General features: G+C 34.5%; 1 protein-coding gene across 1 annotated transcript; it reads left to right on the top strand.

Annotated features, from left to right (window-relative positions):
* The first annotated feature begins 469 nt into the window (after nt 1–469).
* Nucleotides 470–26,125, top strand: Glg1 (Golgi apparatus protein 1). Its single transcript, XM_074184533.1, has 10 exons — nt 470–1,368; nt 4,996–5,497; nt 9,992–10,338; nt 13,679–13,936; nt 14,065–14,521; nt 15,908–16,096; nt 17,402–17,701; nt 20,821–21,067; nt 25,295–25,404; nt 25,465–26,125. The coding sequence occupies exons 1-10, from the start codon at nt 698–700 to the stop codon at nt 25,630–25,632; spliced, it is 3,249 nt and encodes a 1,082-aa protein (XP_074040634.1). The 5' UTR covers nt 470–697; the 3' UTR covers nt 25,633–26,125.
* The last annotated feature ends 441 nt before the right edge of the window (nt 26,126–26,566 follow it).

The following is a 26,566-nucleotide window of genomic DNA, read 5'->3' as shown; positions in this document are numbered from 1 at the left end:
ATATTCGATAAATTAATAATTTGAATTCACCGCTAAAAAAATGTATTAAACATCTCCATTAAGGAATATAGGTCACAGAAACTTGACTCCTCAACGTAAAAGTGACACTAGATGAAGAGTCTCTTTTGTAAAGTATGTAAATAAGGACCGGCCATTGAAAAGAAAACATCAACTCCGACAACTAAAAAAAGATGAGATTCACGTCTTGGCATTTACGTCACTTATACAATCAACGTCAAGATGTTTTACGTGTTGCATATATCTATGTGAAAATTTATGAATTTGGTTTGTCACATAATGCTGTGAGGCAGTAGCCAAGACGTTATGTGATTCGCAGGTGGAGTATATGGAAAAGTGACGTCACACCCAATTCATATTATCATGTCTATGGGTATTATATGGTATTGGCACAGTATTTCTGTATACAAAATACTGTGATATTGGTGCGTTCGTTTATGTATAAAGATTAAAACGGGATTAGAAGAAAATATTTCTATCTCTCTCACCTCCACTAGTTAACATATATTTCTATCTTCGTTGCTGCCTCATTGTTTACACTACTGATTCAAGAATGAATGACTTCAAACCTGATGTGATATCTTTTTGTTTACATATCTGTGATAAAAATATACCGTTTTCAAACAAAATTTTCTAAAGACGATCAGTTTGAAAGCATTATCAATGTGAATATTTGAATATGGTACCATTTTTCTTTTTCTTCCTGAGCGGCATAATATTTTCATACACGGCGGACGTTAATAGACCCCAAGCAACAGCTAAAACCATAGTAGATGCCGAAGAATGCGAAGAAGTTCGAAAACTCTGCCATAGTTTGAGCGAAAAAGACGATCTCCTCGTACTCGAATGCCTCTTATCCACAAGCCCTGAACATTTAATTAGTATCAAACAAGACTGTCAGAATGTAATATGGGAGCACACGAAAAATCTCATACAATTCGAAAACGTTAAAAGATATCTGACTCTCTCTTGTAGATCTGATCTAACGAAGCTGCCCTGTTCAGAAGACTACAGAGATGACTATTTGAAATGTGTAGTGAACAACATCGAATTTATACAAAATCTTGATTGCAAACACGCTTTGAGCAGGTTGCAGAATGCTGCTTTCACTGACCATCTTTGGAGTCCAGAGTTCATAAAGGAGTGTCAGGAAGATATAACGTCCCTGAAATGTGGTTTTATTGATCCTCATAGCTTTTCTCAAGCCAGAACGCTGACTTGTTTGCAGAACAATATTTTTAAGGTTAAGGACAGCTGCAAAAGGGAAATATCTCACCTGTCGCAACTACAGTCATTGAACATAAAACTAGATGCTCAGCTGTATGTGGATTGTAGTGATGATCAGCAACGGTAATGTTGTATTTCATTTATTTCTGAAGATGTACTCACAAAGAAACATTTTTGTTCACAATTTGAGTCTTTTTCAAACTGATAAATAATATTTCAGAACCAGAGATTATAGTTCCAGATCAATACAGTATCCTTCTACACTCTCCATTAATCTGATGATATTGATTTCATACCTAACATAATGAGAATATTTGTGAAAATTCAAACATGCAATTGAGATGAATATTACTGGAGTTTTATCCCAACACCAAACCGTTATTTTTAACACCTCGACACGTGTTTCGATCACCAAGTGATCATCTTCAAGAGGAAGATTAAACATTATTAAAGAAGTCAATTAAAGTAGTTTTGAATGGTAAATTATGTACATCTTGGTTATAAGAATGTGTAATTTTGAGATCTCAAATTACACAAAATTTCTTTGACATCAGGCATTCATTTTTTTACATACTGCAAAAAGTGTTCTAAGTTTAAACTCTGATTATAAAACTTTAGCCAATATTTATATTTTTATCAAAACACACCATAGTTGTATCATCTACAAATAATTTTAATTCAGCATTCTAATTTAAATTTGATATCAAATTTATACAAATAACAAAAATGTTAAGCTCAAGAATACATCCCTGATGTATGGCCACATGAAATGTTTCTCATCTGGGATTTGAATTTGTTCATGTTTACTTATTGTTAAGACAGTTAAATGTATCAGTGATCCAATAAGACACTGATAGGGTGAATATTTCACTTCAATAATCATAGAATTTGGTACTTTTTGATTGACATTTAAAGGAGCTTTGGCAGTTTTGCCATCTGCCATTCCAAATTTTTCAAGTATTTGAAATATATTTTTGCTAATTGTTTCAAATTTCAAAATCACTTGTCAATTTTAAGCAACAAATCGTTGAAATTAATACTTTTTATCAAACTTTTTTTAGCTCACTATTGTCATTCAGTTTCTACAAATATCTCATCTAGTTTTTTTTTATTTAATCATCTTGAAGCTTGTTTTCAACCATAAACAGCTTTATGAAGTTTACAGATTACTCCTCATAACAAAACGATAATTTTTGTGCTAAGCATAAAATTTCAGTAATATACTCGTCTAGACTGCTATTTTATTTGGAAAAGCGAATAGTTCTTTGTCCTCATATATTTTTTCCAAATTAGCACAGGTTTCTTTCACTTAGTAGATAGCAGATGGATGTGAAAATCGGTTTCAACATTCAAATATACAGTTGACATACAAAAGATTCATAACGTCCACTTTTCCCAAATGGTTTAATGCAGATCTAAGATACCTGGTGAAGCAGAAATAGTTAGCCCACAAAAATTATTTGCTAAGCAGGAGTGATCAAGATTATCAAGTCTTCTCTGACTTGAGAAGTGCTTGCAAAATTCATTCAAAAATTTGTTATGAAAATTACATACAAGGCGTTGATGCCAAGCTCAATTCAAACCCAAAATATTTTTGGCAGTTTATTAATGACAAGAAATCTCATGGTAGTTTGCCATCTACAATGTATTATGAAAATTCTATTGCAACAAATAAGGAACAAATTGCAGAATGTTTTACTGAATATTTCTCAACAGTGTTCGACAATTCTCATGGTTAGTTTGATGATCATCCTTGTTTGAATATTAACTCATATATTTCTAATCCCAGTATATCAGCTATGATGATTTTCTAGAAAATTTCAAAAATTTTCCCTAAACTCAGTTCAGGTCCAGACGGAATTCCAAAAATTTTCCTAAAAAATTCTATATACTCCATTACTCATCCTCTGTACCTTCTTTTCAAGAATTCCTTAGATCAGGCAGTTTATCCAAATTATTGGAAACACAGCTTTATTATTCCAATTTTCAAATCGGGTGACAAGGAAAATATACAAAATTATCGAAGAGTATGCAGCCAGTCATCTATTCCAAAATTACTTGACAGTATAATTTCAGATCAACTTAACTTTTCATGTAGGGAAAGATTGATCAATAACCAACATAGCATATTGAATGTCTTGGTGGGTAGTCAGATGGATGCCATACTGACTTTTCCAAGGCTTTTGACAGAACAAATTAAAATATTCTATTGAAGAAGATCGGAAATTTTAGTTTTACAGAATATTTGGTGAATTGGTTTGGTAGTTTTTTGGCTGGTCGTTCACAACAGGTTAAAATTGGAGGATGCAAATCGAGTGATACATTAGTAATATCTGGAGTGCCACAATGATCACATTGTTCACCCCTGTTATTCAATATTTTTGTGAATGACATAGGATGCTGTTTAGAGAACATTGAATTTTTAATATTTGCGGATGACCTGAAGCTTTTCAGACGGATAAAATCATACAATGACCAAATTCTCCTTCAAGATGATCTAGATAAAGTTTATGAATGGTGTGTTATAAATAACTTATTTCTTAATGTAAATAAATGCTATTTTATTACTTTCTCAAGAGTTGGTAGGAAATTCGATACATCATACAACATAAATGATCAGCACTTAGAATACACTTCCTCTATAAAAGATTTTGGGGTAATTTTTGACGAACAACTTAAATTTGTAAACCATATAAACCAAGTGAGTGTGAAATCATCCAAGTCATTGTTCAGGATTTTCCATTGAAGCATTAAAAAGGATTTATTTAGCTCTAGTGGTGTCTACGTTAGAATATGCATGTATCATATGGTCTCCATTTTACAATGTGCACTGTGTGTCTCTAGAAAGAGTGCAAAATAAATTTCTGAGATTTTGTTCTTTCAAGTTGGGTCTTCTAATACAGTACCATGACTATTCGAGTATATTACAAGCAATGGGACTTAAACTATTGCAAACCAGAAGAATTCATGCAGATCTATGCTATGCATTCAAGCTGCTCAATGGACTAATAACTTGTCCTGAATTACTTGAATCTGTCAACATTCATGTTCCAAACAGAAATCTTAGACACAGCCATTTATTTGATATACCCTTCTATCATACAAATTATGGCAAACATACACCCTTGGAAAGAACCCTAGAGTTAGTTGATGACAAAAACATCAGTATTTTTGGTGTGTCTCTTATGGTCGTTTTAAACAATCATTGAATAATTTAAGTTGGTAATTGTTTACATAAGGTAGTAACAAGTTTAATTTTAATTCTATATCCTAAAGTATTTTATAATGTTATATAGTTGTGTGCTGCAGAAACATTCCACAGCGTATTAGTTTATATTTTTCATTTTTATATTATTCTTTTTTTCTGTGAAATTTTACACTGTAATGGGTGTTTATCCCGTATAAATAAATAAATAAATACCTAGTACTCACTGATCCTTTTGGTCAATAGAAATATGTGATGGAATTGGCCAATACTTGAAAATCCCTTGTAAACAATAATCTCACAATAAAGTATTACTTGTCAAAAGAAATGTTTTCGGCAACATTTTCTATGCAGTTCCTTTCAGTTATACTTTGAATTTTTTTGTCTTTTTCGTCAATGTCAAATTCTTCATCAAAGGGATGCGCATTACTTTCGCCATTATTTATTATACTTAGTTGTGAAATAGATATTTTTTTTTAATTTCAACAACTGATAAATAAACATCAACTTCGAAACAAACAATAAAATATTAGTATCTACTACAGGTACTGTCACCAACTTGTGACTGGCAGCGGAAGAGTGTTTCCCTGCCTCATGCGACAGCTGCATATGGACCAGTCGAGGATAAGCACGAAATGCCGTCAACACTTACGACGCAGGGAAAAACTAATAGCTCAAGACTTCAGGATCAGCAAAGGGCTTATCCGGGCTTGCAGAGAGGACATCAAAAACAGCCACTGTCGCCAGAAAACGTCTAGTGAGAAGACAGTCCGTCTGGCTCAGATCCTTTTGTGTTTAGAGGATCGTATGAGGAATGGGACAAAGGTCTCCTCTGAGTGTGAATCGGAGATAATGGAGCATCGTCGGATGTTGATGGATGATTACAGGTTGTCTCCTGAGATTGTGAATAGCTGTAAAAATGAAACGGCTACTTTTTGTCATGGGTTCGAGGTGGGTGGAAGAACTATTCACTGTCTGATGAATCACGCTTTGAATAGAGGAAGTATTTCGAGGCAGTTCAATCTTGGAGATAGTTGTTTGAGAGCGGTATGTTATTGAAAATCTATATTGCATATGTATGTATACCTCTTTGATGAAATTTTTCCCATATTAATGATGAAAATATCACCAATTGCTCTTTTATGAATCCAAACAAAATGGTAAATGTCTTATAATTTTGCTGTGTAACATTACACTTAAAAACACTGTCTTGTAAATCAAACAACAAAGACACCATCCTGTAATAATAAGAATAACTTTATTCCAAATATGTACATTAAGATTTTTTACTTGTTAGTATTGATGATACAGTGGGTCTAGGGTAAATGAGGCGTAATTTATCAGATTACAAGGTACTCTTACAGAGGGTATTTGACAGTACTCTATAATCTGGTAAGTTCGATAGTCCGACACGGCCCTGCAAAACCTTTGTCAGATTTATAAGCATGACCTAATATCAGCCTTTGTATCACTTGATGTCTGTCAAGTTGATGTAATTTATTTGGATTTTACAAAGACCTTTGAGTGAAACACCACCTGTTAAAAGGTAAATTAGATAATTTTGTGTTTCCAGATAATCTGACACGTTTGGTGGAAAGTTATCTGCTTGATACAACACAAATTGTATGCTTGAGAAATTTCACATTATTTCCCATTAGGGAAATAGGATCATAGTTTGGTCCATTATTATTTAATTTGTACGTTAATGAGTTGTAAAATATAATAAAGTATAATTTGTAGATGATCTTAAACTTTACAAGGAAATAGTTAATTCTGATGATTACAGGAAACTACATATGAATCGATAATAATAAAGAAAATGTCAGTGCATGGTTTTCTCTAGAAAGAAGGCAGCCATCGAGTAATAAATTAAATTTGAATTAACAGGTCTTTTTTATTGAGACCCCCGCGAAACAAAAATCTGGGCCTATGTTATACTAACAAGACGATGCACAAAACGGCAAGATTGTTTCTCAAGTATAGTATATACCTAGTCAATTTGAATGGCATAAAAACTAAATACTTAGCGCATATCGGCGGTTTCTTTGTATGGAATGGGCGGAGTGGTTTAATTTTTTTTTTCAAAATTAATTTTATTTCTCATACACCTACACGATTTTTTCATTAGTAGTAAAAAGTACATTAGTCTATTATTTAGCTAGTCAGATTGATATCATCGACACATGCGTCTTGTTCAAAGTCCTCGATTGTTATGGGTAATTGATGCCTCTCAATAGCCCTCGCCAAAATGCTCAGCGGAACGTCGTCTTCTTCGTTAAAATCATTTGCGTTTGAAGTTATGCCACGTTCTACATTGCTTCGCACACAACCAACGTGTTTGTAACAGTTGAAAATTGTCCCTTGCTTGAGTTGGTTCCAGGCATCTTTAATCATTAGAATAGCATCAAGAACAGTGATCTTTGGGTACTCAACACTATTGCTTCCGCAGCCTTCTAGAAACTAGATCATTTTCAGGACAAGGTTTTTACAAAAAGGTGCTTTTAAAGCTCGAATAATTCCTTGATCTATAGGTTGCAACACTGATGTCGTGTTTGGAGACAAAAACACCAGGGTTATGATTGATTGATAATATGTTTATTGTTTAAGAATAGAATTCTTGTTACAAACACAATGTCATAAATAAATATTAATATAAACATGAAGTATAAATGTATAAAATGTAAATGATTAAAATAAAATATAAACTATATATACATACATATGCAAAGGTTACATGACAAGAACTAGGACAATGAATAAAAATATGTTTTTCCCACACAGTACAATCGCAATTTCCACACATTCTAAATCACAGGGCATCGGCAAAATATTCTTGTAGGTCATACATAATAGGCTTTATCACTTGATAGTTTTGTACATTTCTTTCTCAATATGATAAAAGGAGTCTCTTTGATTTCATTGGGAAGTTTATTGTATATTCTGATTCCATTATATATCAAGGAGTTTTGAACCAAACCTGCTTTTGAAATTGGTAGATTCAGTTCATTTGACCACATTGTGTGGTATGTGGTTGTAGCTATAGATTCATAGTTCTCTCTATTTTTATGTTTAATTGATACGGTTTCCAATATACATATTAAAATAACCATAAGGATTATATGTTCTCAAAAAAAGGGTTTACATAAATCACGCCGTTTCGCTTTACATAAGTATCTAATAGCCCTTTTGTGCAAGACAAAACTCGACTGTGTGAGTTGTTTACTGCAAACAAAAGGGTATACCATACCTTAGGTATGGTATACCCTTATTAAGGCATAGTGCACTACTTTCGCTGCAGCAAACCCCAGTTTCTTTGAGATGTTTCTCAGTGTAAAACATCCTGATGCCAATTTTTTGTTGATGTGTGCAATATGCTGGGAGAATTTTAAATTTTCATCTAAATGACTTCCCAAAAATTTCAAAGTGGTGTTATTTTTTATTATGTTATTGTCTAGGGGGATATCAGGTATATTACACTTGAATGCTAATATATTTGTTTTGCTGGTATTCAATGATAAAAGATTCGAGTCAAACCAATTATTTACAAGTCTGCAATATGTGAATGTGCTGGACAGTTGTCAACTAACAGCAGGATATTCTTGTTCTTTTTTGTAAGTTCACGCTCCCATGCGCGTACTCATTTGGTATAAATGTCAGCCGTCATCCAGGTTCTTCGATTGCTCTCATAATCCACTGGCAAATGCCGAACATTTTTAATACATTAAAGACTTTGGGATTTTCCGATTACCAGAAGTTTTTTTTAACTGTGCCACTCATGTTGGCTGCCACCATCACAGTTATCCTATCCTTTGATAATTTTTCTCCTGTACACTTTTCACAGCCCGGTCCCATCTGCATTAAAAATTTCATCATCTCTAAATTGCGCACGTAGAGTTGGCCAAACTTTTTCTAACCAATCCATCACATCACTCTGTTGAACTGACAAAGACTCGCCAGCAATCTTACCACTGACGATGTTGTGTCTTACTTTAAAACGGTTTGCATGTCTAACTGTCTAACAAAAAAGTTTGCTTTCTCTCATAGCAGAGGTCCATTAACGGGTATTTTCGGTGCGCTGAAGCTTGAACCACTGTAACAATGCCTTATCCAACTGCCCATGAGTGAATATCCTTACATGTTTTCATTTCAATACACTGGCATAAAACAGCGGCTCTATCATTATTCTTCTCAATTGTGGATATTGTAGATTGAGATACGCCAAACGCCTTTGCGAGAACTGCGTTTGATTCACTGGCTTCTAATCGGTGTAATATTGCACTTTTTTCTGCAATTGTATTGGTATTGGTTCGTAGGTTGTGAAAACAAAACATTGCGTGACATCTTGACCGAACGTATTATCATCAAAAATGGTCGCTAAAAGCAGTTGGTCGCTTAAACCGAAAAAGCAATTGGTCGCTTAAACCGAAGTCACACTAAACGGTTATATTTTCTCAATACCTAAGTATGAAACTCAGGTTGAGTAAACATTATCGTCGCTAAAAATAGTTAGTCGTTAAAAGCGAAGTCGTTATATATGAATTCTACTGTAGTTATTTTAGGATACTCCGATAAGTATATAAACACTCTAGAAAAAAAGTTTTTTGGATATATTTATACTCATATATAAAAAATGTTCATTCAATGATAATATTTGTACACCACGAATCTCAAGTACTTCAGTTGGTTAACGCATTCAATTCTATTACCATATACTAAGAGATAAATTGATTTATATTGATACTTTTATGTTTTTAGGATGTACTTATTATCATTGTCTCAGCTTTAGCTATATTGAGATTTATGTTATTAGAATTCAAATAAGGAACTATTGTTGATAGTGATTCAATCATTCAGTTCAGTTTTGAAGGTGATTGCTCGAGACTGACTACAAAAAGGTTGAGAAAATATATTTCACGTGAATACTTTTCATCATTGATATAAATCAGAAACAAAAGAGGTCCCCCTTGCCACTCTAAACTCGTTAACAATAGCGGAAGATAAAACATGAATCATTGTAATCAGTTTTCGACCAGTAAATTACTTTTTAATTTATTTCAAGACAGTAGTTTGTATACCAATCACTTCAATCTTCTCAATCAGTATCTAACGATCGATTATTTTGAAGGCCTTCTTCTGATTCAGGGAAAGAGTAGCTACGTAATCACCATTTTCATACAATATAAAATGTATTACAAAATATCTTGATGCAGTGATCACAAAATATTAGTGTTGAATTTATTTTATAGTGTATCATAACTGTCGGAGTATTACTACTCTATTTGAAATCAGAGAAAGCAGAGTTTAATTCGAGCATGTTCCTGAAAGACGCAGAGTATGAGCTTCATAATACTAGAGTATAGTTGTGAATGATTAAGAGTAAACTCGTCATAATCTGAGAAGGTTCATAAACATAGCCTGGGATTGTCATTCACAAATAAATCACAAAATTCTACCAAAATTGCCACCATTTGAATTTTGTATGTTGATTCGAATATTATTATTGAAATTGGAAAATAATCTTGAATTCAAATTTTTTCTTAGCTTGATGACCTTGTGAAGCAGACCAACCCCGGAGAAAACTGGGCCGTGGATCCAGTCTTGCGCCAAGCCTGTGACCCGGTGGTGAAGGTAGTATGTAGCAATGCAGGGGTAGGTGATGAACGAGTCATGTCTTGCCTCATGGACAACATGCGATCTGATACAATGACGGAAGACTGTGAGAACGCCTTACTAGAGATCCAGTATTTTATTGCCAGAGATTTCAAACTGGATCCACAGCTCTACAGGGCATGTAAACAAGACGCAATCAGGCACTGTCACCTTGTAGAAAGCAGAGAGGCGGAGCAGGGGCCTAGTTATTCGCGGGAGATCCTGCCTTGTTTGTACAGGTTGGTAATTTGACTGTTTTCAGGCATTCAGGTTTATTTCTTGTCAAGATTACAAAAATGTACAAGTTAGATTCAGAGTTTTGCCCCTCGATTCATGGGTCATGCGCATCAGGACGCCCAGGAGTTCCTTCGTTATCTTTTAGAAGGTTTACATGATGTCGTTAATAGAATTATTGAGAAATTTCACTAGTTCGGACTTCCATTGTCTACTATATAAAATTATTTGAAATCCCTGAAACATCGAGTGGTCCCAAGCTGAGATCTTGCACAGAGAGGAACATTGGTTTAGGAGAAAATTCAAGGAAGCCGCATACATGTTGTCCAACAACGTATTCAGCCAAGCCAGCGTAGAAATACGCAACATATGGAAACCCATCATCAAGCGAAAAATGGCCAACTCCCGCCAAAACGGTCATCTCCCACAGAACCAGTGAAGCGGAAAATGGAAAGCGGGGATAAGTGAAAGTACTCGAACGACCTATAAATAGTCATCTCTCGGAGGAATCAGTCCAGTCATCACCCGAAGACGATTGTAGATACTAACAATCGAAACGTCGTGAACTAACGTGACTTGGAATCGCTCCACTTTTTATTTTTATTTTCTTTCTATTTTTACTTGTATTTTATTTCACTATTATTTCATTTCAGGTTTATTTTGGTTAATATAATTCTTATTTTCAGCTATTCATTTTTAATTCTTCTTTTTTAGTTGTTTCAGGGATTTCAAATCATTTTATATAGTAGACAATGGAAGTCGGAACTAGTGAAATTCATCATGAAACATTGTCAATCACCATCAAACAAATTATTGAGAAACCTAAACCGACCTTAACGGAGATTAACGTAAAATTGAGCGACAACGAAAAAGCACAAAAGTCATGACTGATTTATTTGAGTACATATAACTCTAAGATTGTAGATAATTTCGTTGGTCAATTAAAATCCACGATGAAGTGAACACATTGTGGACACTCAGTTGTAACCTTCGATCCTTTCTGGGATTTGTCACTCCCCATACCAGAAAGAACTGACCAATTGAGTTTATCACAGTGCTTGGATTTCTTCACAAGAGAGGAAACTTTGGATGGACATGGAAAACCGAGGTGTTCAAGTTGCAAAGAAAGAAGAAAATGCACAAAGTCTTAATCGATCCATAAGTTTCCCCATATTTTAGTTATTCATTTTGAAAGATTTTCTCTAACAGAAAGATTTAGAAGATTTAGAGGCAAGTTGAATGTTGCCATCGAATTTCCTCTAGATGAATTAGATATGAACAATTATGCAGCAGATAATGTGACTCCTTGTCCCTATAATCTATATGCACTTTCGAATCACAGTGGGTCTACCTACAGCGGACATTATACAGCATTCTGCAGACATCCTTATAATGGCACGTGGCACGAATACAATGATTCACAAGTGTCACCAATTTCACCAAAATCGCTTGTGAGTGGAGATGCATACATCCTCTTTTATGAAGAGGAGGAAACGAGTTCGCACCTTTGAGCGTTTTGTAAAGTTATTTTTGAACTGTTCATTTTAATGTTATGTATTATCTAGTTAAATGTTTAATTATTATTAATATATAAAATTAGTCAGAGTCAGAAATGCTACATTGTCATAAAAGTTCAGGTTTTGTTGGCAAAGCAGGCTTAAGAACTAAAACAATCTGAAATTTAACAGTAATGTAAAGGTCAACAATTAAAACAAAATACATATATGGCTCAAGCACACTTCAAAAAGTCTATGGTAAAAGTCTACGGTAAAAAAATGTTCTAAGTTTTGAAGTTGTCTGAAAAAAAATTCTTCAGTTTCATAGTAAGCTTTGTCTATCAGAAGTTTTTTTACTCTTTTTCGAAACTATGTATATCAGATTAACTTTCTGATTGAAAGGGGGAACTGATTGAAATATTTTTTGCTGTTATAAAGAATCGAGTTTTTAATTTGTGCTGTTGATGGGATAGGTGTGATGGTTTTTACCATCAGATATTGCTTAAAAAAACTCTGCTGTCATGAGTTCAAAGGAATCAATTCGTAGGGCATAATGAAATTATAAAAACAATCAAACTTCATAATGGTATGCCAAAGTTGTTATATGACTTGACTAAAAATGATATATCTGATAGTGCTAACAATAGCACAACCTTTGAAAAACAAAAATTCAACGTTATGTTGTATAAATATGTAGTTGCTTGATGAACTTTATTATCCCTTGAAAAACGTCTTATTTTTTCATTGAAAATAAGTTGAAATTTCATGAATGTTATGAAACTCACACGCATGGAGTCTGACTTTTCAATATCTTCCAAGTCTCTAAAAAAACCACAGCAGTCTCATGGGCTTTTCAACATTGCTTAGTTATGCATTAACTGATTTTCAGCTTCGATACGTTATATATACACTTATAGATAGCCTGTAGTATATCCATCCTGTAAAGTCTGTACTGCAAAAAAGTGGTATAAGATGTCTATGTAATATCATTCCTAGAGATATATTTGTAAATCTGTTCTCAACCAGTTTTTACTCAATATATCTCTGATCTGAAAAACTGCCACTTGAGAAAGACAGTGGACACAGTTTTATAATAGTACTAAAGTTTACAGGAATAACTAAACTATTTCTATCTATAATTATTACAACTGTATGACATGTATTGTGATTAAATTTGTCATCTATATTAGTAACATATTTATTAAATGTGTGTCTTTTAACTACATATAGCCTTTGGCTCTGTCAACAAGTGTATACTCATGACAATAAAGCCTATTTATTATTCTATTGAAAACACGTTTTCTGCACCAGAACAAAAATAGAGAAAATAATGTCTCTTGACGCATATTCTGCTAACCAAGTTAGCATCATCAATAGATGACTAAAGTGATATTTATTAAACTGTTAAAACAAAGTAGTAATTTTTTCCCAAAAACTAATTACTCCTGAAAGTACTTTCCATTAAATAAATAAAAAATTAAAAAATTATGACATCCTTCAAATGTTTCTATGTTTTGTTACAACATGAAATTGAGTTTTCATTCGTAAACAGTGAGGAATTTTCTGCCATATTGTACATGTACAACAAAAAGTACTGAATTCATACTGAGGCTTGAATCGTACCACCTCTTAAGAGATAGTTCTCAAAATTATGTTATTCAAACAGTTGAGTACTTTAGGTAAGTCACAAAGCACTGCTTGGTTATCTTTCAGTGAAAATGGAACAGGCATTGTTTTTTTCTTTCATCAATGTTATCCACTGCAAAGGTCAATAGCCTCTGGAATTACTTGTAACGCTAATTATGATTGGAAATCTTGTACAGGTCGTTGTAATTTATAAAGTTTCCAGGCATGCATATCAGTCTGAAGAGGGCTTGAAGATTCAAAAACCTTGCCTCCAGCAGATCCAGAGAGTGATGAGGCAGAGGGCAATAAGCGTCGATCTTCAACCGGAAATAGAAGAAGCGTGCGTCAAAGATCTAAGCTATCACTGTCGTGAAAAAATGAAGAAAGGGGAAGAAATGCAGTGCCTGCAGGATAACTTGGAAGACCTCGATGACAAATGTCATGATGTCATTGTTTCTTTTACAGAAATCGAGGCAGAACGGTTAGTACTTGAAAATGGCTTTTCTTGTATTGAGTTTTATATTAAAATATATTCCAATCCAACTTTCTGTACCCTCCGAGTGCAAATTTATAGGTGGCCCCTGACTAGTTATGGTACTTTCATTTCAGGGTGGATCTGAATCCTTTCATCTCAAAATACTGCAACAAACTTATCGATATGTTATGTAGCAACGAACCAGACATCATGATGTGTCTAATCGAAAATAAAAATCACCCCCAAGTGAAATTGGCGCCTTCCTGTCGTGCTAGTATCGAACACTTTCAGCTTATATCACTGAAAAATTACAAATTCAGCTACAAGTTCAAAGTTGCTTGCAAAGCTTATGTCGATCGGTTGTGCCCTAGAGCTTCACTGATAAGTGAAATAATATCTTGTCTCAGCGAGAACATCCTGAATGCCACTTTGCAGGGGGTGAAGAGCAGCATTCCAAAGGAGTGCAGGCAGCAGTTGAAGGCACAGATTTTTCAGCAGAGAGAGAAAATCGACTATGATCCAGTGTTGAAGAAGGCCTGCTTGACGGACATAAACACGTTTTGTAGGCATGTGCAACCTGGAAACGCTCAAGTGAGTTTAGTGGGGCAAATTTTTTTTTATGACTTTATATGTAACACATGGATCAATAAGTCCCGAGACTAACAATGAAAACAACATTTTTTTTACAAAATTTTTTTTTTTATTCATCAACATAATCTCCTTTTAGGGTGATACAATGGTTCCAACGCTTTTCCAATTTTTCAATACCATGTTCATAAAAAAATGTATCTTTCGCTTCAAAATAAGTTTCAGTTTCAGCGATGACCTTCTCATTTGAGCCAAATCTTTTTCCCTGGAGCATTTTTTTAAGATCAGCAAAGAGCCAGTAGTCACTGGGGGCTAAATCTGGTGAGTATGGGGGGTGGGGAAGCAGATCAAAGCCCAATTCGTTTAATTTTGCCATTGTTTTCATCGACCTGTGGCAAGGTGCATTGTCTTGGTGAAAAAGGATTTTTTTTCTCTGCATGTGCGGTCGTTTTTTTGCGATTTCCTCCTTCAAACGTACCAGTAAGTCAATATAATAATCACTGTTGATCGATTTACCTTTTTCGAGGTAGTCAATGAAAATCACGCCATGCGCATCCCAAAAAACTGACGCCATCACTTTGCCAGCTGACTGCTGCGTTTTCGGACGTTTCGGACGGCTTTCGCCAGCTGTGCGCCACTCAGATGACTGCCGCTTTGACTCTGGAGTGTAGTGATGTATCCATGTTTCGTCCATGGTCACGTAACGACGCAAGAAATCTTTTTTGTTGCGAGTAAATAGCGATAAACAGCTTTCTGAATCATCGACTCGTTGCTGTTTTTGTTCCATCGAAAGCAATCGCGGCACCCACTTAGAAAAAACCTTTTTCATGCTCAATTTTTCATGAAGGATAGTAAATACACTTCCATATGATATCTGTGTCATCTCAGCAATCTCACGGAGCTTCACTTTACGATCTTTCATTACAATTTTTGTCACTTCACTCACATTTTCCGGTGTAACAGCTTCCACAGGTCTACCCGAGCGTTCTGCGTCATTTGTGTCGGTACGACCACGTTTAAACTTGGCAAACCACCGACAAATCGTTGCTTTTGATGGACAAGAGTCCGGGTAACATTTTTCAATCCATTCTTTCGCTTGCACGGTGTTTTTACCCATTAAAAAACAATGTTTTATCAGAACACGAAACTCGGTTTTTTCCATTTTTTAAACAAACTACAAAACGACTTTACTCTAACCTCGATAACTCAGCTGTTTCTGGTCCGATCGACTTAAAATTTCGACACGTTTCAAGTAAAGGTTAGTACTCTAGAAAGACGTGGTTACTGGTTTACTAAGAGCGCCATCTCTGGGTTAGTCTCGGGACTTATTGATCCATGTAGTATTCCAAAAGAAAATCATTGGTTAGACCTCATACTATATATTTGTAGGTTTTAGAGTGTCTTCAGACTATTCCACCGGATCGGCTCAGTAATAAATGTGGAAAAGAAATATTCAAAGTGCAGAAGTTGGAAGTGAATGACAACAGCTTAGATTACGCCCTTCAAACCAAATGTGCCGAGACAATTGATCAGTTTTGTCCACATCATGACAAAGAAACGGTCTTCAGTTGTTTGAAGGTTTGATATGTATTTAATGTGAACTTATTGGAATTTTCTGATGGGTGCTTAATCAACCTGATTTGTTTTTCAAACTTTTTGTTGTAAAATTTCAGTTTGTTTATCGAAATTTTCATTACCTTAATAGCCTTATAGTCTATTCGGTATTGACTGAGAGAGTGAAAGAATTCCAAGAATGCAAACATGCTGGTACATCAAAGAAAGCAACATAATCGTCTCGAGCAAGTGGCACTGCTATTCATCCACAAAGTCACTGAGATATTTCTACCTGCTATGCCCCGTGAGGACGCCGCTAACTAGCCATTAAAGTAGTGACTTCCGACAAACGAACTTCAAAAGAGGAAGATCCCTCTACCATGGTCTTTTAACTCTCTTCATAAAAGAATGTAATATTTTCTTCGTATGGAAAAGTTGGTCCTATTGATGGGTGCAGGGTGTCTTGTTGCCCGTATAATTCAAAGGAAAATCTATTTATTCCGCCTTCAAAAAAAACAAAGTTTTTTTCAATCCCCTTCAACTGGATACTTATTTGTTGGAGAATGTCTTGGTTACTACTGGACATATTATCACATTTGTCGTAGTTGATTTGTTACTTTGTTTGTTATAAATGAGATTTTTCAAGAATAAATTTTGTATATTCATTTATTCAATTTGTTGGAGAAACTATAGTTTCACTCTTGAAATTGTTCTTTTATTCAATATGAGTATTCAAACTAAGACTGACATGAATGATATAGAGCAACTTGTCTTCAAAATGAAAGCAATTTTTGATCATTTAGAGATTTAGAGATCGATTAGAGAAACATGCTTGATGAACAGTTCTGGGTATATAATATCCCACCTTCAACAGAAGGTATTTTCTTAGGTCTTCATTTGGGCGAATATTAGAATTGGGATAGACATATTGATACATACAAATGTTATTCTTACCCTATTCATTCCTATTATTAAACAACGTGACTCTAGATGCCCAATTTCTCACTTGAATTGGGCACTGACTTTACACAAATTTTACCAGGAACTTTTTCTGAAATGTTACCTAATGTACACTCTGGTACAATTACGACTTTAATTGACAAAAATTCTTAGCCTCCCTGTTTCCTGGCAGTGTTTTATATAAATACAATACAAATATCTAAAATACGTACTTACATTGACCGTTACTTATACCCACTTAATAATGAATAAATATTATTATTATTATTTATTTAATATTCATCTGTTTTTTCTTAATAATTAGCTTGTATTCATTGGCTTTTTCAAACGTATTTATAACTTTTTTGCTGACAAGTTCTTCATCATTAGATGAACCGGGATGAGAAAGGGTTCAGCACAAAATGCCGTACAATCATCATGCATCGCATCATGGAGCAGAACTCCAACAACTTGTTGAATCCTTCATTGCAGCAGAATTGCCAGCTTGACATATCAAAGTTCTGCAAACAAGAATTGCTGTCTCATAACGAGAAAGAGGTCGGTGACTCTGTGATTAAATGTCTGAAAAACAAGTTCAGACTGTCAAAACTATCCAACGCTTGTGAGAAGGAGATGGTAGAGATACTGAGAGAGAGGGCGCTAGACATCAACCTCAATCCTCTAATAAGGGTAAGTAATTATTTTTTCATTTCCGGTAATGGAAAATTTTTCAAATTTTCAGAAATGATTTGTTGAATCTTACTGATCTTGAAGGCTCTCACCTTTTTCTAACTGTTGAAACATGTTCTGTTTTCGTTTCTGGTTTTGATGTTGATTTTTTTTCTGCTGGTGATGTACAGAGGTGGATAGTTTTTTGAGGGAATAAACTTGTGAAAGACTACCTAATGAAACCACAAAATATTCTTTACAAAAGAAATGTGTACAAACAAAAGAAATGTGTACAATGTGTTTTTTGCTAAACATGTCACTATGTTAAGAATGAAAATCCTTTAAATTCAAAACTTGTTTGAGCTAGGGACTAACAAATTCTAAGCTTTAAATGTGTAATTCCTGACATGGATTGAACAATACATAATGAACATAGATCGTCCCACAGTTGAAAATATATTCTGATAGCCCACATCAAGTGCCAATAGCAAAATGTGTACAGATTTTCAATATTGCTGCGAATAAAGAACATATAGGCAAAAACATAATTTGGGAATTTTTGGTTTTTCCTGTATATCTCCAGAACCAAAAGAGCAATATTCGATTTTTTTACATCATTGAATAGGTCTCTAAAATACGCAACTTTGCCACAATTTAACCGACACTCTATCTCTTATCGTTTATGAGATCCCCATGTACATAAACAAATTTGAATAGCCTTGTATAAAAAAATAACTTTTGTGTAATATCTACTAAGTTTATTATTTGTTACGACCGGTTTCGGTTTATCAGACCATTTTCACTTTACAGTGGTCTAATAAACGGAAACCGGTTGTAACAAATAATAAACTTGGTAGAAATTTTCTCTATTCTATATTCTTTCTCAAAATACTTGTCAATCTTTTTTTTCTTTTCTGCTAGTTTAGGAATGAGGTTATGTTTTGTTCATTACCCGTTTATTTTTTCAAATCCTTATCTCTTTTTCATCTCCATTCCCCATTTCCAAATGTTAATCTTCTTAGAGTAATTTTCAGTAATAGAATCTTACTCATTATAGTATTTTTTCCACCTTTCATTTTTTTCTTTTTTCAAGCATATCTCTTTTCTTTTTGTGAAAAAAAGTTTTGGCTTTCTACTTCTCCATCTAAAACCTTTCTTAAAAAAAAATTAATCTATCCTAAAAATACACCCCTTTCAATTTACTCTTTTTTCTTTTTCAAATTTATTTGTAATATCAAAATTATATTTAAATCCAGAAAACATTTTCCTCGGATTTGTTTTTATTGATTACATATAGCTTTCTGCTTCTCAATTAATGTAGAATGACTAAGAAGGTTACTTACATAATATTGATGCAAGTGGAGTAGCATTCAATTACAGTCCAATGCCTCGTTTTTCATTGACTTTTTCGATCTGAAAAAAATTCATTGGAGAACTTTATACAGGTATAGTGAGTTGCCTATCAAAAAAAGAGCTAAGAAATTGTACAGAATCTTATCTTAACGTTTCGAAGGCCTAAAACTGCTCCCGTCTTCAGAATTGAAAAAATATATTTATTTTTTCTATCATCACTGGAAATCATTCTGAAGCTAGTGAAAACGGACTTACAAAAAAAAGATACTTACACAGTATATACAATAAAGAGTGAAACATATTGACAGGAGGAATAGATGGGAAAGGAAGATTTTAGCTCTTGAAGCTTCCGGAAAGCTTCCCCAATGAAATCATTCAAAATAGAGTTGCTTGATGATGCCTCTGCTACATTCTTGATAGAACACGGAGATGATGACTTACTCTAGACAATTTCACACATAATGTGATTGCGTTCAATCACTAGTCCAAGTGGTTTTGTGTTTTGTATACAGTTTGATATGTTGTTCAAAAGAGTATGTTCTGAATGTTCCGAGTTTGATTGTCTCTTCTCATTCATAAATATTATTATGCACAAACTCTGATTCTCCTGTGGCATTCACGATACAGTGACAAACAGCAGATTAGTATTATCAGTATAGGCTACCAACTTAGTTTCATGTTTTTTATAGATTCAAGAAGATCATAACAAAAAAAACTAATAAATACAGTTTATTGTATGATTTTCACTATAAGGGTTTTACAAAAACCGCGACATGTGTTTCGCTATACAATAGCTTCTTCTTCAAGCATAAAATCATAACATAAATTATGAATAATTTGGGTCCTAAAATCGAACCTTGGGGTACTCCAACCTCAGTAGGTATCATGTCTGATACATAATTATTACATATAATCTATTGGTACCTGTCTTGTAAGTATGACTTGCAGTACAAGATATGCTCTGCAGTTTAAGGTGGTTTAATGTCTCTCAATGACTATACTATCATATATTCATATTTAAAATAATAAATAAATTGCAACCAAAATACTTAGTAAAACTTTTAATCACAAATAGTGAAGTACATAATCATGATACCAGAACAAACACCAATTTTCACATCCCAAAGACAAATTCGCGAAGCAGTATGAACTCATTATTTTTCAAGTGTCTAAGTAGTTTCAATAAACTGCCAAATAATATAAAAATGCTTTTTCTATACGTCTATTAAAGACCGACTTGATAACATTTATAACGACAAATTGAATTGACGCTAATTTATATTCAAAATATATTAATAACTAACACTTTGTTCTGAATGAATATGTAAATAAATATGTTAGAGTTTATCCTACATAGAATATGTGCGATATAATCTTTTTTTGAGAATAATTTATTTTGATTTTTATCTATAATGTGTAGATAAAGTACATTAATTATGTTTATACATATTAGGCTTGCCTATCTGGAAAAAAGTTCTTCTTCTAAAACAAGTAACTTTCAGTTTCAATTTATTCTTCGGTTGACTTTATTTTAAAACTTTCTCAACAGATGTCAAAGGTCGATAAGAAACTCTGATTTCCCCTTGATAAATGAAATTTGGAACCTCTGGCGTGAAATGAATGTATTGAAAACATACTTTCCTCAGTCATCTACTCTAACTTGATTAGCAAATCGCTCGTCTAGATACAGAATTTTTGTGATGGAAAAGTGTTTTCAATAGATTCTGATTTCCCCCATAAAAATGACTTTTGTTCAACATTCTATTTCTGATTTGAACAATTTGTAGGTAGTATGCAAAAACGAGCTGGAGACTATCTGCAAGCCAGCCTCTACTGACGAATCGGGCAAGGTGGAAGAATGCCTCAAGACAGCATTCATAAACAAGGACATCCATACTGCCGAATGTCGCATAGAAGTGGCAAACATGATTGAGGAATCTCACGCAGACATTCAAGTTGATCCCCTGCTGGAGAGAGCCTGTGCTATTGATTTGTTAACATATTGCAGGAAGATTGAGCAGGGAAATGGAAGACGTAAGTATTGATGTTGCTACGAGACGGAACAACATTGGAGTTCATATAAGATTGGGCGGTAGTTGAATGGAATAATAAATTTCAAATTTTGAAAGGTCAACAGATCTTATTTTACATACCCCTACCAATGGGTATTCCCAACCATACAGAAAACGATTCAAATGGCCTTCGTTCCTCGAGAGCATTCCACATCTGAAAGTATTCTGGAATTTGCAACAATGATTTGGGATGTTCCAGAAAGCACCAAACTATTCCCAAATATTCTACCACATTCTAGAATGTTGTGGATTGTGAGGGCGAAACTTCCAGCCCTCATACCTTCAATACACCCTTCAGACAAAAATAGAAACCTATTTCATGGATGGGAATAGAGAGTTACCAAATAATATACCCCCTTGATGTGGAAATTGTTGTGGAATTGGCCGCGGTGGTAGTGCGCCAGACTCAGGATCGGAAGGCTGTGGGTTCGATTCTCGCCTCGACCAGATATTTTTCTCGAGAGAATCTGGTTGAAGCTGGGATGATTCTGTAACCGTGTTAGGAATTACACGTTAAAAGGTATGGCCTCGTTAGTCCTTAGCCCGCACAAGTTTCTCAACTTCTGAGAGTTGTCGTCCGTATGGGGGCGACAGCTAATTAACGGAAAAACAGTAAATATGTTTGCATTTTTCAATAATTCATAAGTATTTTTTTAATAATTTATTTGATACAAAACTGCCAGACAGAAATTATGATGAGATAAGGAAGTTACTAAAACTGTTTAAGTAAAAATTAAATACAACTTTTGATAATAAGAAAATATAAACATTCAAATAATTATAATTTGACGATTATCATTGAACTAAAAAATGTCTTTGATGTTTTTGGAAAATATATGAACTGTTTTATATATATATATATATATATATATATATATATATATATATATATTGATGTGTTGTTCTTCCGGGTGTTCATCCGTTGGGTACTATTCGATAGTCGACGTTTCGCCATCATCTCAGATGGCATTATCAAGACGAGTTACTGCTTCGCTTCGAGAGGTGTAACTGATGTTAGGTTCTTCTTGTGGTGTTTTTATATGGTTTCACTTGCGTAAGTTGTATGGATTTGTTACCTGTTTTCCTACCTGACGGTTGTTGATGGCTTTTGGTAGTTCTCCTACCTGTTTTTCTACCTGAGGGTTGTGAATGTCTTCTGGCGGTTCTTCTACCTGCGATGGTTCATTATCAATTTGTGGTTGTCTTTGGTGGTTGTTTTTAATTATTGATTTCCAAATCCTTGGGATGTTTAGTGAGTCATCCCTTTTGTTGATGAGGCCTTGCTTTTCGATTTCGATTGCTTCCCTGATTTGTCGAATTCTTGGATTTTGCACCTGTGCTATCTGTTTCGTGGACTCAAATCAATAATTAAAAACAACCACCAAAGACAACCACAAATTGATAATGAACCATCGCAGGTAGGAGAACCGCCAGAAGACATTCACAACCCTCAGGTAGAAAAACAGGTAGGAGAACTACCAAAAGCCATCAACAACCGTCAGGTAGGAAAACAGGTAACAAATCCATACAACTTACGCAAGCGAAACCATATAAAAACACCACAAGAAGAACCTAACATCAGTTACACCTCTCGAAGCGAAGCAGTAACTCGTCTTGATAATGCCATCTGAGATGATGGCGAAACGTCGACTATCGAATAGTACCCAACGGATGAACACCCGGAAGAACAACACATCATATTCTACCATCCGTGAAAACCTACATTGTAATATATATATATATATATATATATATATATATATATATATATATATATATATGATGTGTTGTTTTTCCGGGTGTTCATCCGTTGTGTACTATTCGATAGTCGACGTTTCGCCATCATCTCAGATGGCATTATCAAGACGAGTTACTGCTTCGCTTCGAGAGGTGTAACTGATGTCAGGTTCTTCTTGTGGTGTTTTTATATGGTTTCGCTTGCGTAAGTTGTATGGATTTGTTACCTGTTTTCCTACCTGACGGTTGTTGATGGCTTTTGGTAGTTCTCCTACCTGTTTTTCTACCTGAGGGTTGTGAATGTCTTCTGGCGGTTCTCCTACCTGCGATGGTTCATTATCAATTTGTGGTTGTCTTTGGTGGTTGTTTTTAATTATTGTTTTCCAAATCCTTGGGATGTTTAGTGAGTCATCCCTTTTGTTGATGAGGCCTTGCTTTTCGATTTCGATAGCTTCCCTGATTTGTCGTATTCTTGGGTTTTGCACCTGTGCTATCTGTTTTGTGGACTCAAAATTAATCTTGTGACCTGTTTGTAGATGGTGTTGAAAGAGGGCAGAGGAGGTTTGTTTAGTTCTTATCGAGTTTTTGTGCTCCTGGGTTCTGGCAGATATACGTCTGTTGGTCTGACCGATATATTGTTGTCCACAGTCCTCGCATGTGATGCTATATACTCCTTGGTTTTCTAGGGAAATTCTCTCTTTCGGTCTGGGCAGCCAACTGGATATCGTTTTGTGTGGTTTGTAGGTTGTCCGAATGTTTTTACGTCTTAGTATTCTCCCGATTTTGTCGGTCACACCTTTGATATAAGGTAGTGTCACAGATTGTCTGTCATGTGGAGAGTCTTCTGTCGATCTAGTGGATGTTTTGTTGGTTCTTCTTTGTCTGTCGATGGCCTTTTGAATGATCTTTGGTCCGTAGCCATTTTGTCGCAGAGCCTTTGTTGTCTCCTCCAATTCTGTTGCCCTGTTTGTTGGTTCTGTTAGGCGGAAACTGCGGGATATTAACGTGTTGGCAAGTCAACTTGCCAAGACTTGGGTGTCACACCAATAGGTGGTTCCACTTATGTTTCGCTTGCGTTTACGCAGCTATTTTTATCAAGTACTTTCTTGGTTTTTTCTTATTTTGTCTTCAATCGAGGACCGCCTGCCCGGTACTGACGATGCCCAATAGGCTGAAACAGCTGTATACCGGTGGCTCTTAAATTGAAATCAATATGGGAATGATCAAAGAGTACTTATCTATTTATTTTTTGATTTTCATGGAATTATTTTCCAGCATCTTGACTGCATTAACCTTTCTAGATTTCATATCATTTCTAGAAACATGTGGATTCGTTTTCCGATGGCATTTCAGGTTAGCTTCCCAAATTTCTGCTACCGCAGTTGTCGGTTGATTGGTCAAACCACCAACACTGACATAAAAACTTGGCAAGTTGACTTGGGTGTCACACCAATAGGTGGTTCCACTTATGTTTCGCTTGCGTTTACGCAGCTATTTTTATCAAGTACTTTCTTGGTTTTTTCTCATTTTTTCTTCAATCGAGGACCGCCTGCCCGGTACTGACGATGCCCAATAGACTGAAACAGCTGTATACCGGTGGCTCTTAAATTGAAATCAATATGGGAATGATCAAAGAGTACTTATCTATTTATTTTTTGATTTTCATGGAATTATTTTCCAGCAGCTTGACTGCATCAACCTTTCTCGATTTCATATCATTTCTAGAAACATGTGGATTCGTTTTCCGATGGCATTTCAGGTTAGCTTCCCAAATTTCTGCTACCGCAGTTGTCGGTTGATTGGTCAAACCACCAACACTGACATAAAAACTTGGCAAGTTGACTTGGGTGTCACACCAATAGGTGGTTCCACTTATGTTTCGCTTGCGTTTACGCAGCTATTTTTATCAAGTACTTTCTTGGTTTTTTCTCATTTTTTCTTCAATCGAGGACCGCCTGCCCGGTACTGACGATGCCCAATAGACTGAAACAGCTGTATACCGGTGGCTCTTAAATTGAAATCAATATGGGAATGATCAAAGAGTACTTATCTATTTATTTTTTGATTTTCATGGAATTATTTTCCAGCATCTTGACTGCATTAACCTTTCTAGATTTTTATATATATATATATATATATATATATATATATATATATATATATTTCAGACAATTTGAAATCGAATTATTCTTTCCTTTGGTAATATGTATTAAGTACATCAAAATGAAAATTATTGGAACTTTTTGTATCATGATCATGCAATTTATAATTTTTTAATAATTGAATATTACTTTTCAGAAGATTTTTTGACAAATTTTATATGAATTTAGCGTTTTTAAAGAGTATCAAATGATTCAAAGTCACATCATTGTCATTTTGTATAATTCCAAAGATGAAGTATCCCATGGTTTATTAAATATTATCTTTATAGCTTCATTCATTTTTATTTCAGATATCAATTGCCTCAGAACTGTAATGGAAAGTTCAACTCAAAACTTATCTGTGGACTGCCAGAATAAGCTCAAAGAAAGATTGGAGATGTATAAAAACGCGGCTCAAGTGGTAAAAATTGGTAATAATTCATACAAATATTGTTGAACCAAACGTTTTTCCTCCTTCCAGATCCAAACTCCGGAGGACCTCGGAGAACTTTTGCATCAAGTGACACTATCACCTTCTAAGAACTACTTTGCGATCATTTTGTTCACCATAGTTGGAATGATCTTTTTGATCGGTGTGTATTGCGGACGGTTTTCGAAGAGGAAATACAGATTACTGAAGAACAAGTGACGGCGGGCTTTGAAACTGAATGATAATGTGGTTCAGGGAAAGTTTTACTATCGACAAATGCTTTGATGTATATTTCAACTTTGATGATGTTTTGATAAGCAGAACATAAATCACTCCAATGTCGACTGATAATTAGAAAGTAACCATAAAAAACACGGGGTTCTATTTTATTTCATCCAACAAGTTTTCATCTTCCTAACTCATTTTCATTTATCCTAATTGTATTATCAACCTTTCCTTATTGTTATATAAGATCTTCACATTACAGTATTATTAGGTTTTTGTTTTATTGTATCAAAAAACGTATACTGTAACAGTTTCTTGGGAAAATGAAGGCTATTATTGAAGTGAAGTGAAATTGTAATGAGTTTCTATTTCTACAAGGCTCGAAACTTTTAGAGAAAAACACTGAAAGTTTTTTTATACTATGTTGTTTGTGAAACTTTTCATTGTACTGTGTAATAAGAGTAATATATAAATTAATATTTTTCAATTTTGTTTCATTTCACTAAATATGTGATACAATTGACTGATACTTGATGAAAATCCAGAGAAGCTATTGTGAAACACAAAGGATCACTTGAATAAATTGTTTCTTCAAACTGTTTAATACAACTGTTTTTTACAAACACTACAGGAAAACCCTTAAGGCGCACTAAGAGCGGTACCTGTGCGAAATAAGTGACTCATTCAGTTTTTGGCAAAACTAAAAGAAGTTCATAAAAACACCAGGGTTTCTTTGCGCCTTTTGTTATCCTGATACAGAACCAGGTCCTTATATCTGGAGTCAGTATTTTGTTGAATTTGAAGAATTTACAAAACCGTAACACCTTAAAAGCGAGGAGATATTTGAAGCCGACATTTAGAGATATCTCCTTGCATTTCTGTTATCTTGATACAGAAACAGTTCCTACAATCTGGAGACGAGATATCT

Source organism: Leptinotarsa decemlineata, unplaced genomic scaffold (assembly GCF_025532065.1).
Source record: "Leptinotarsa decemlineata unplaced genomic scaffold, Ldec_3_MD MMD2_tig00026354_RagTag_RagTag, whole genome shotgun sequence".
Taxonomy (NCBI): Eukaryota; Metazoa; Arthropoda; class Insecta; order Coleoptera; family Chrysomelidae; genus Leptinotarsa; species Leptinotarsa decemlineata.
This window is presented reverse-complemented; position numbering and strand designations above follow the sequence as displayed.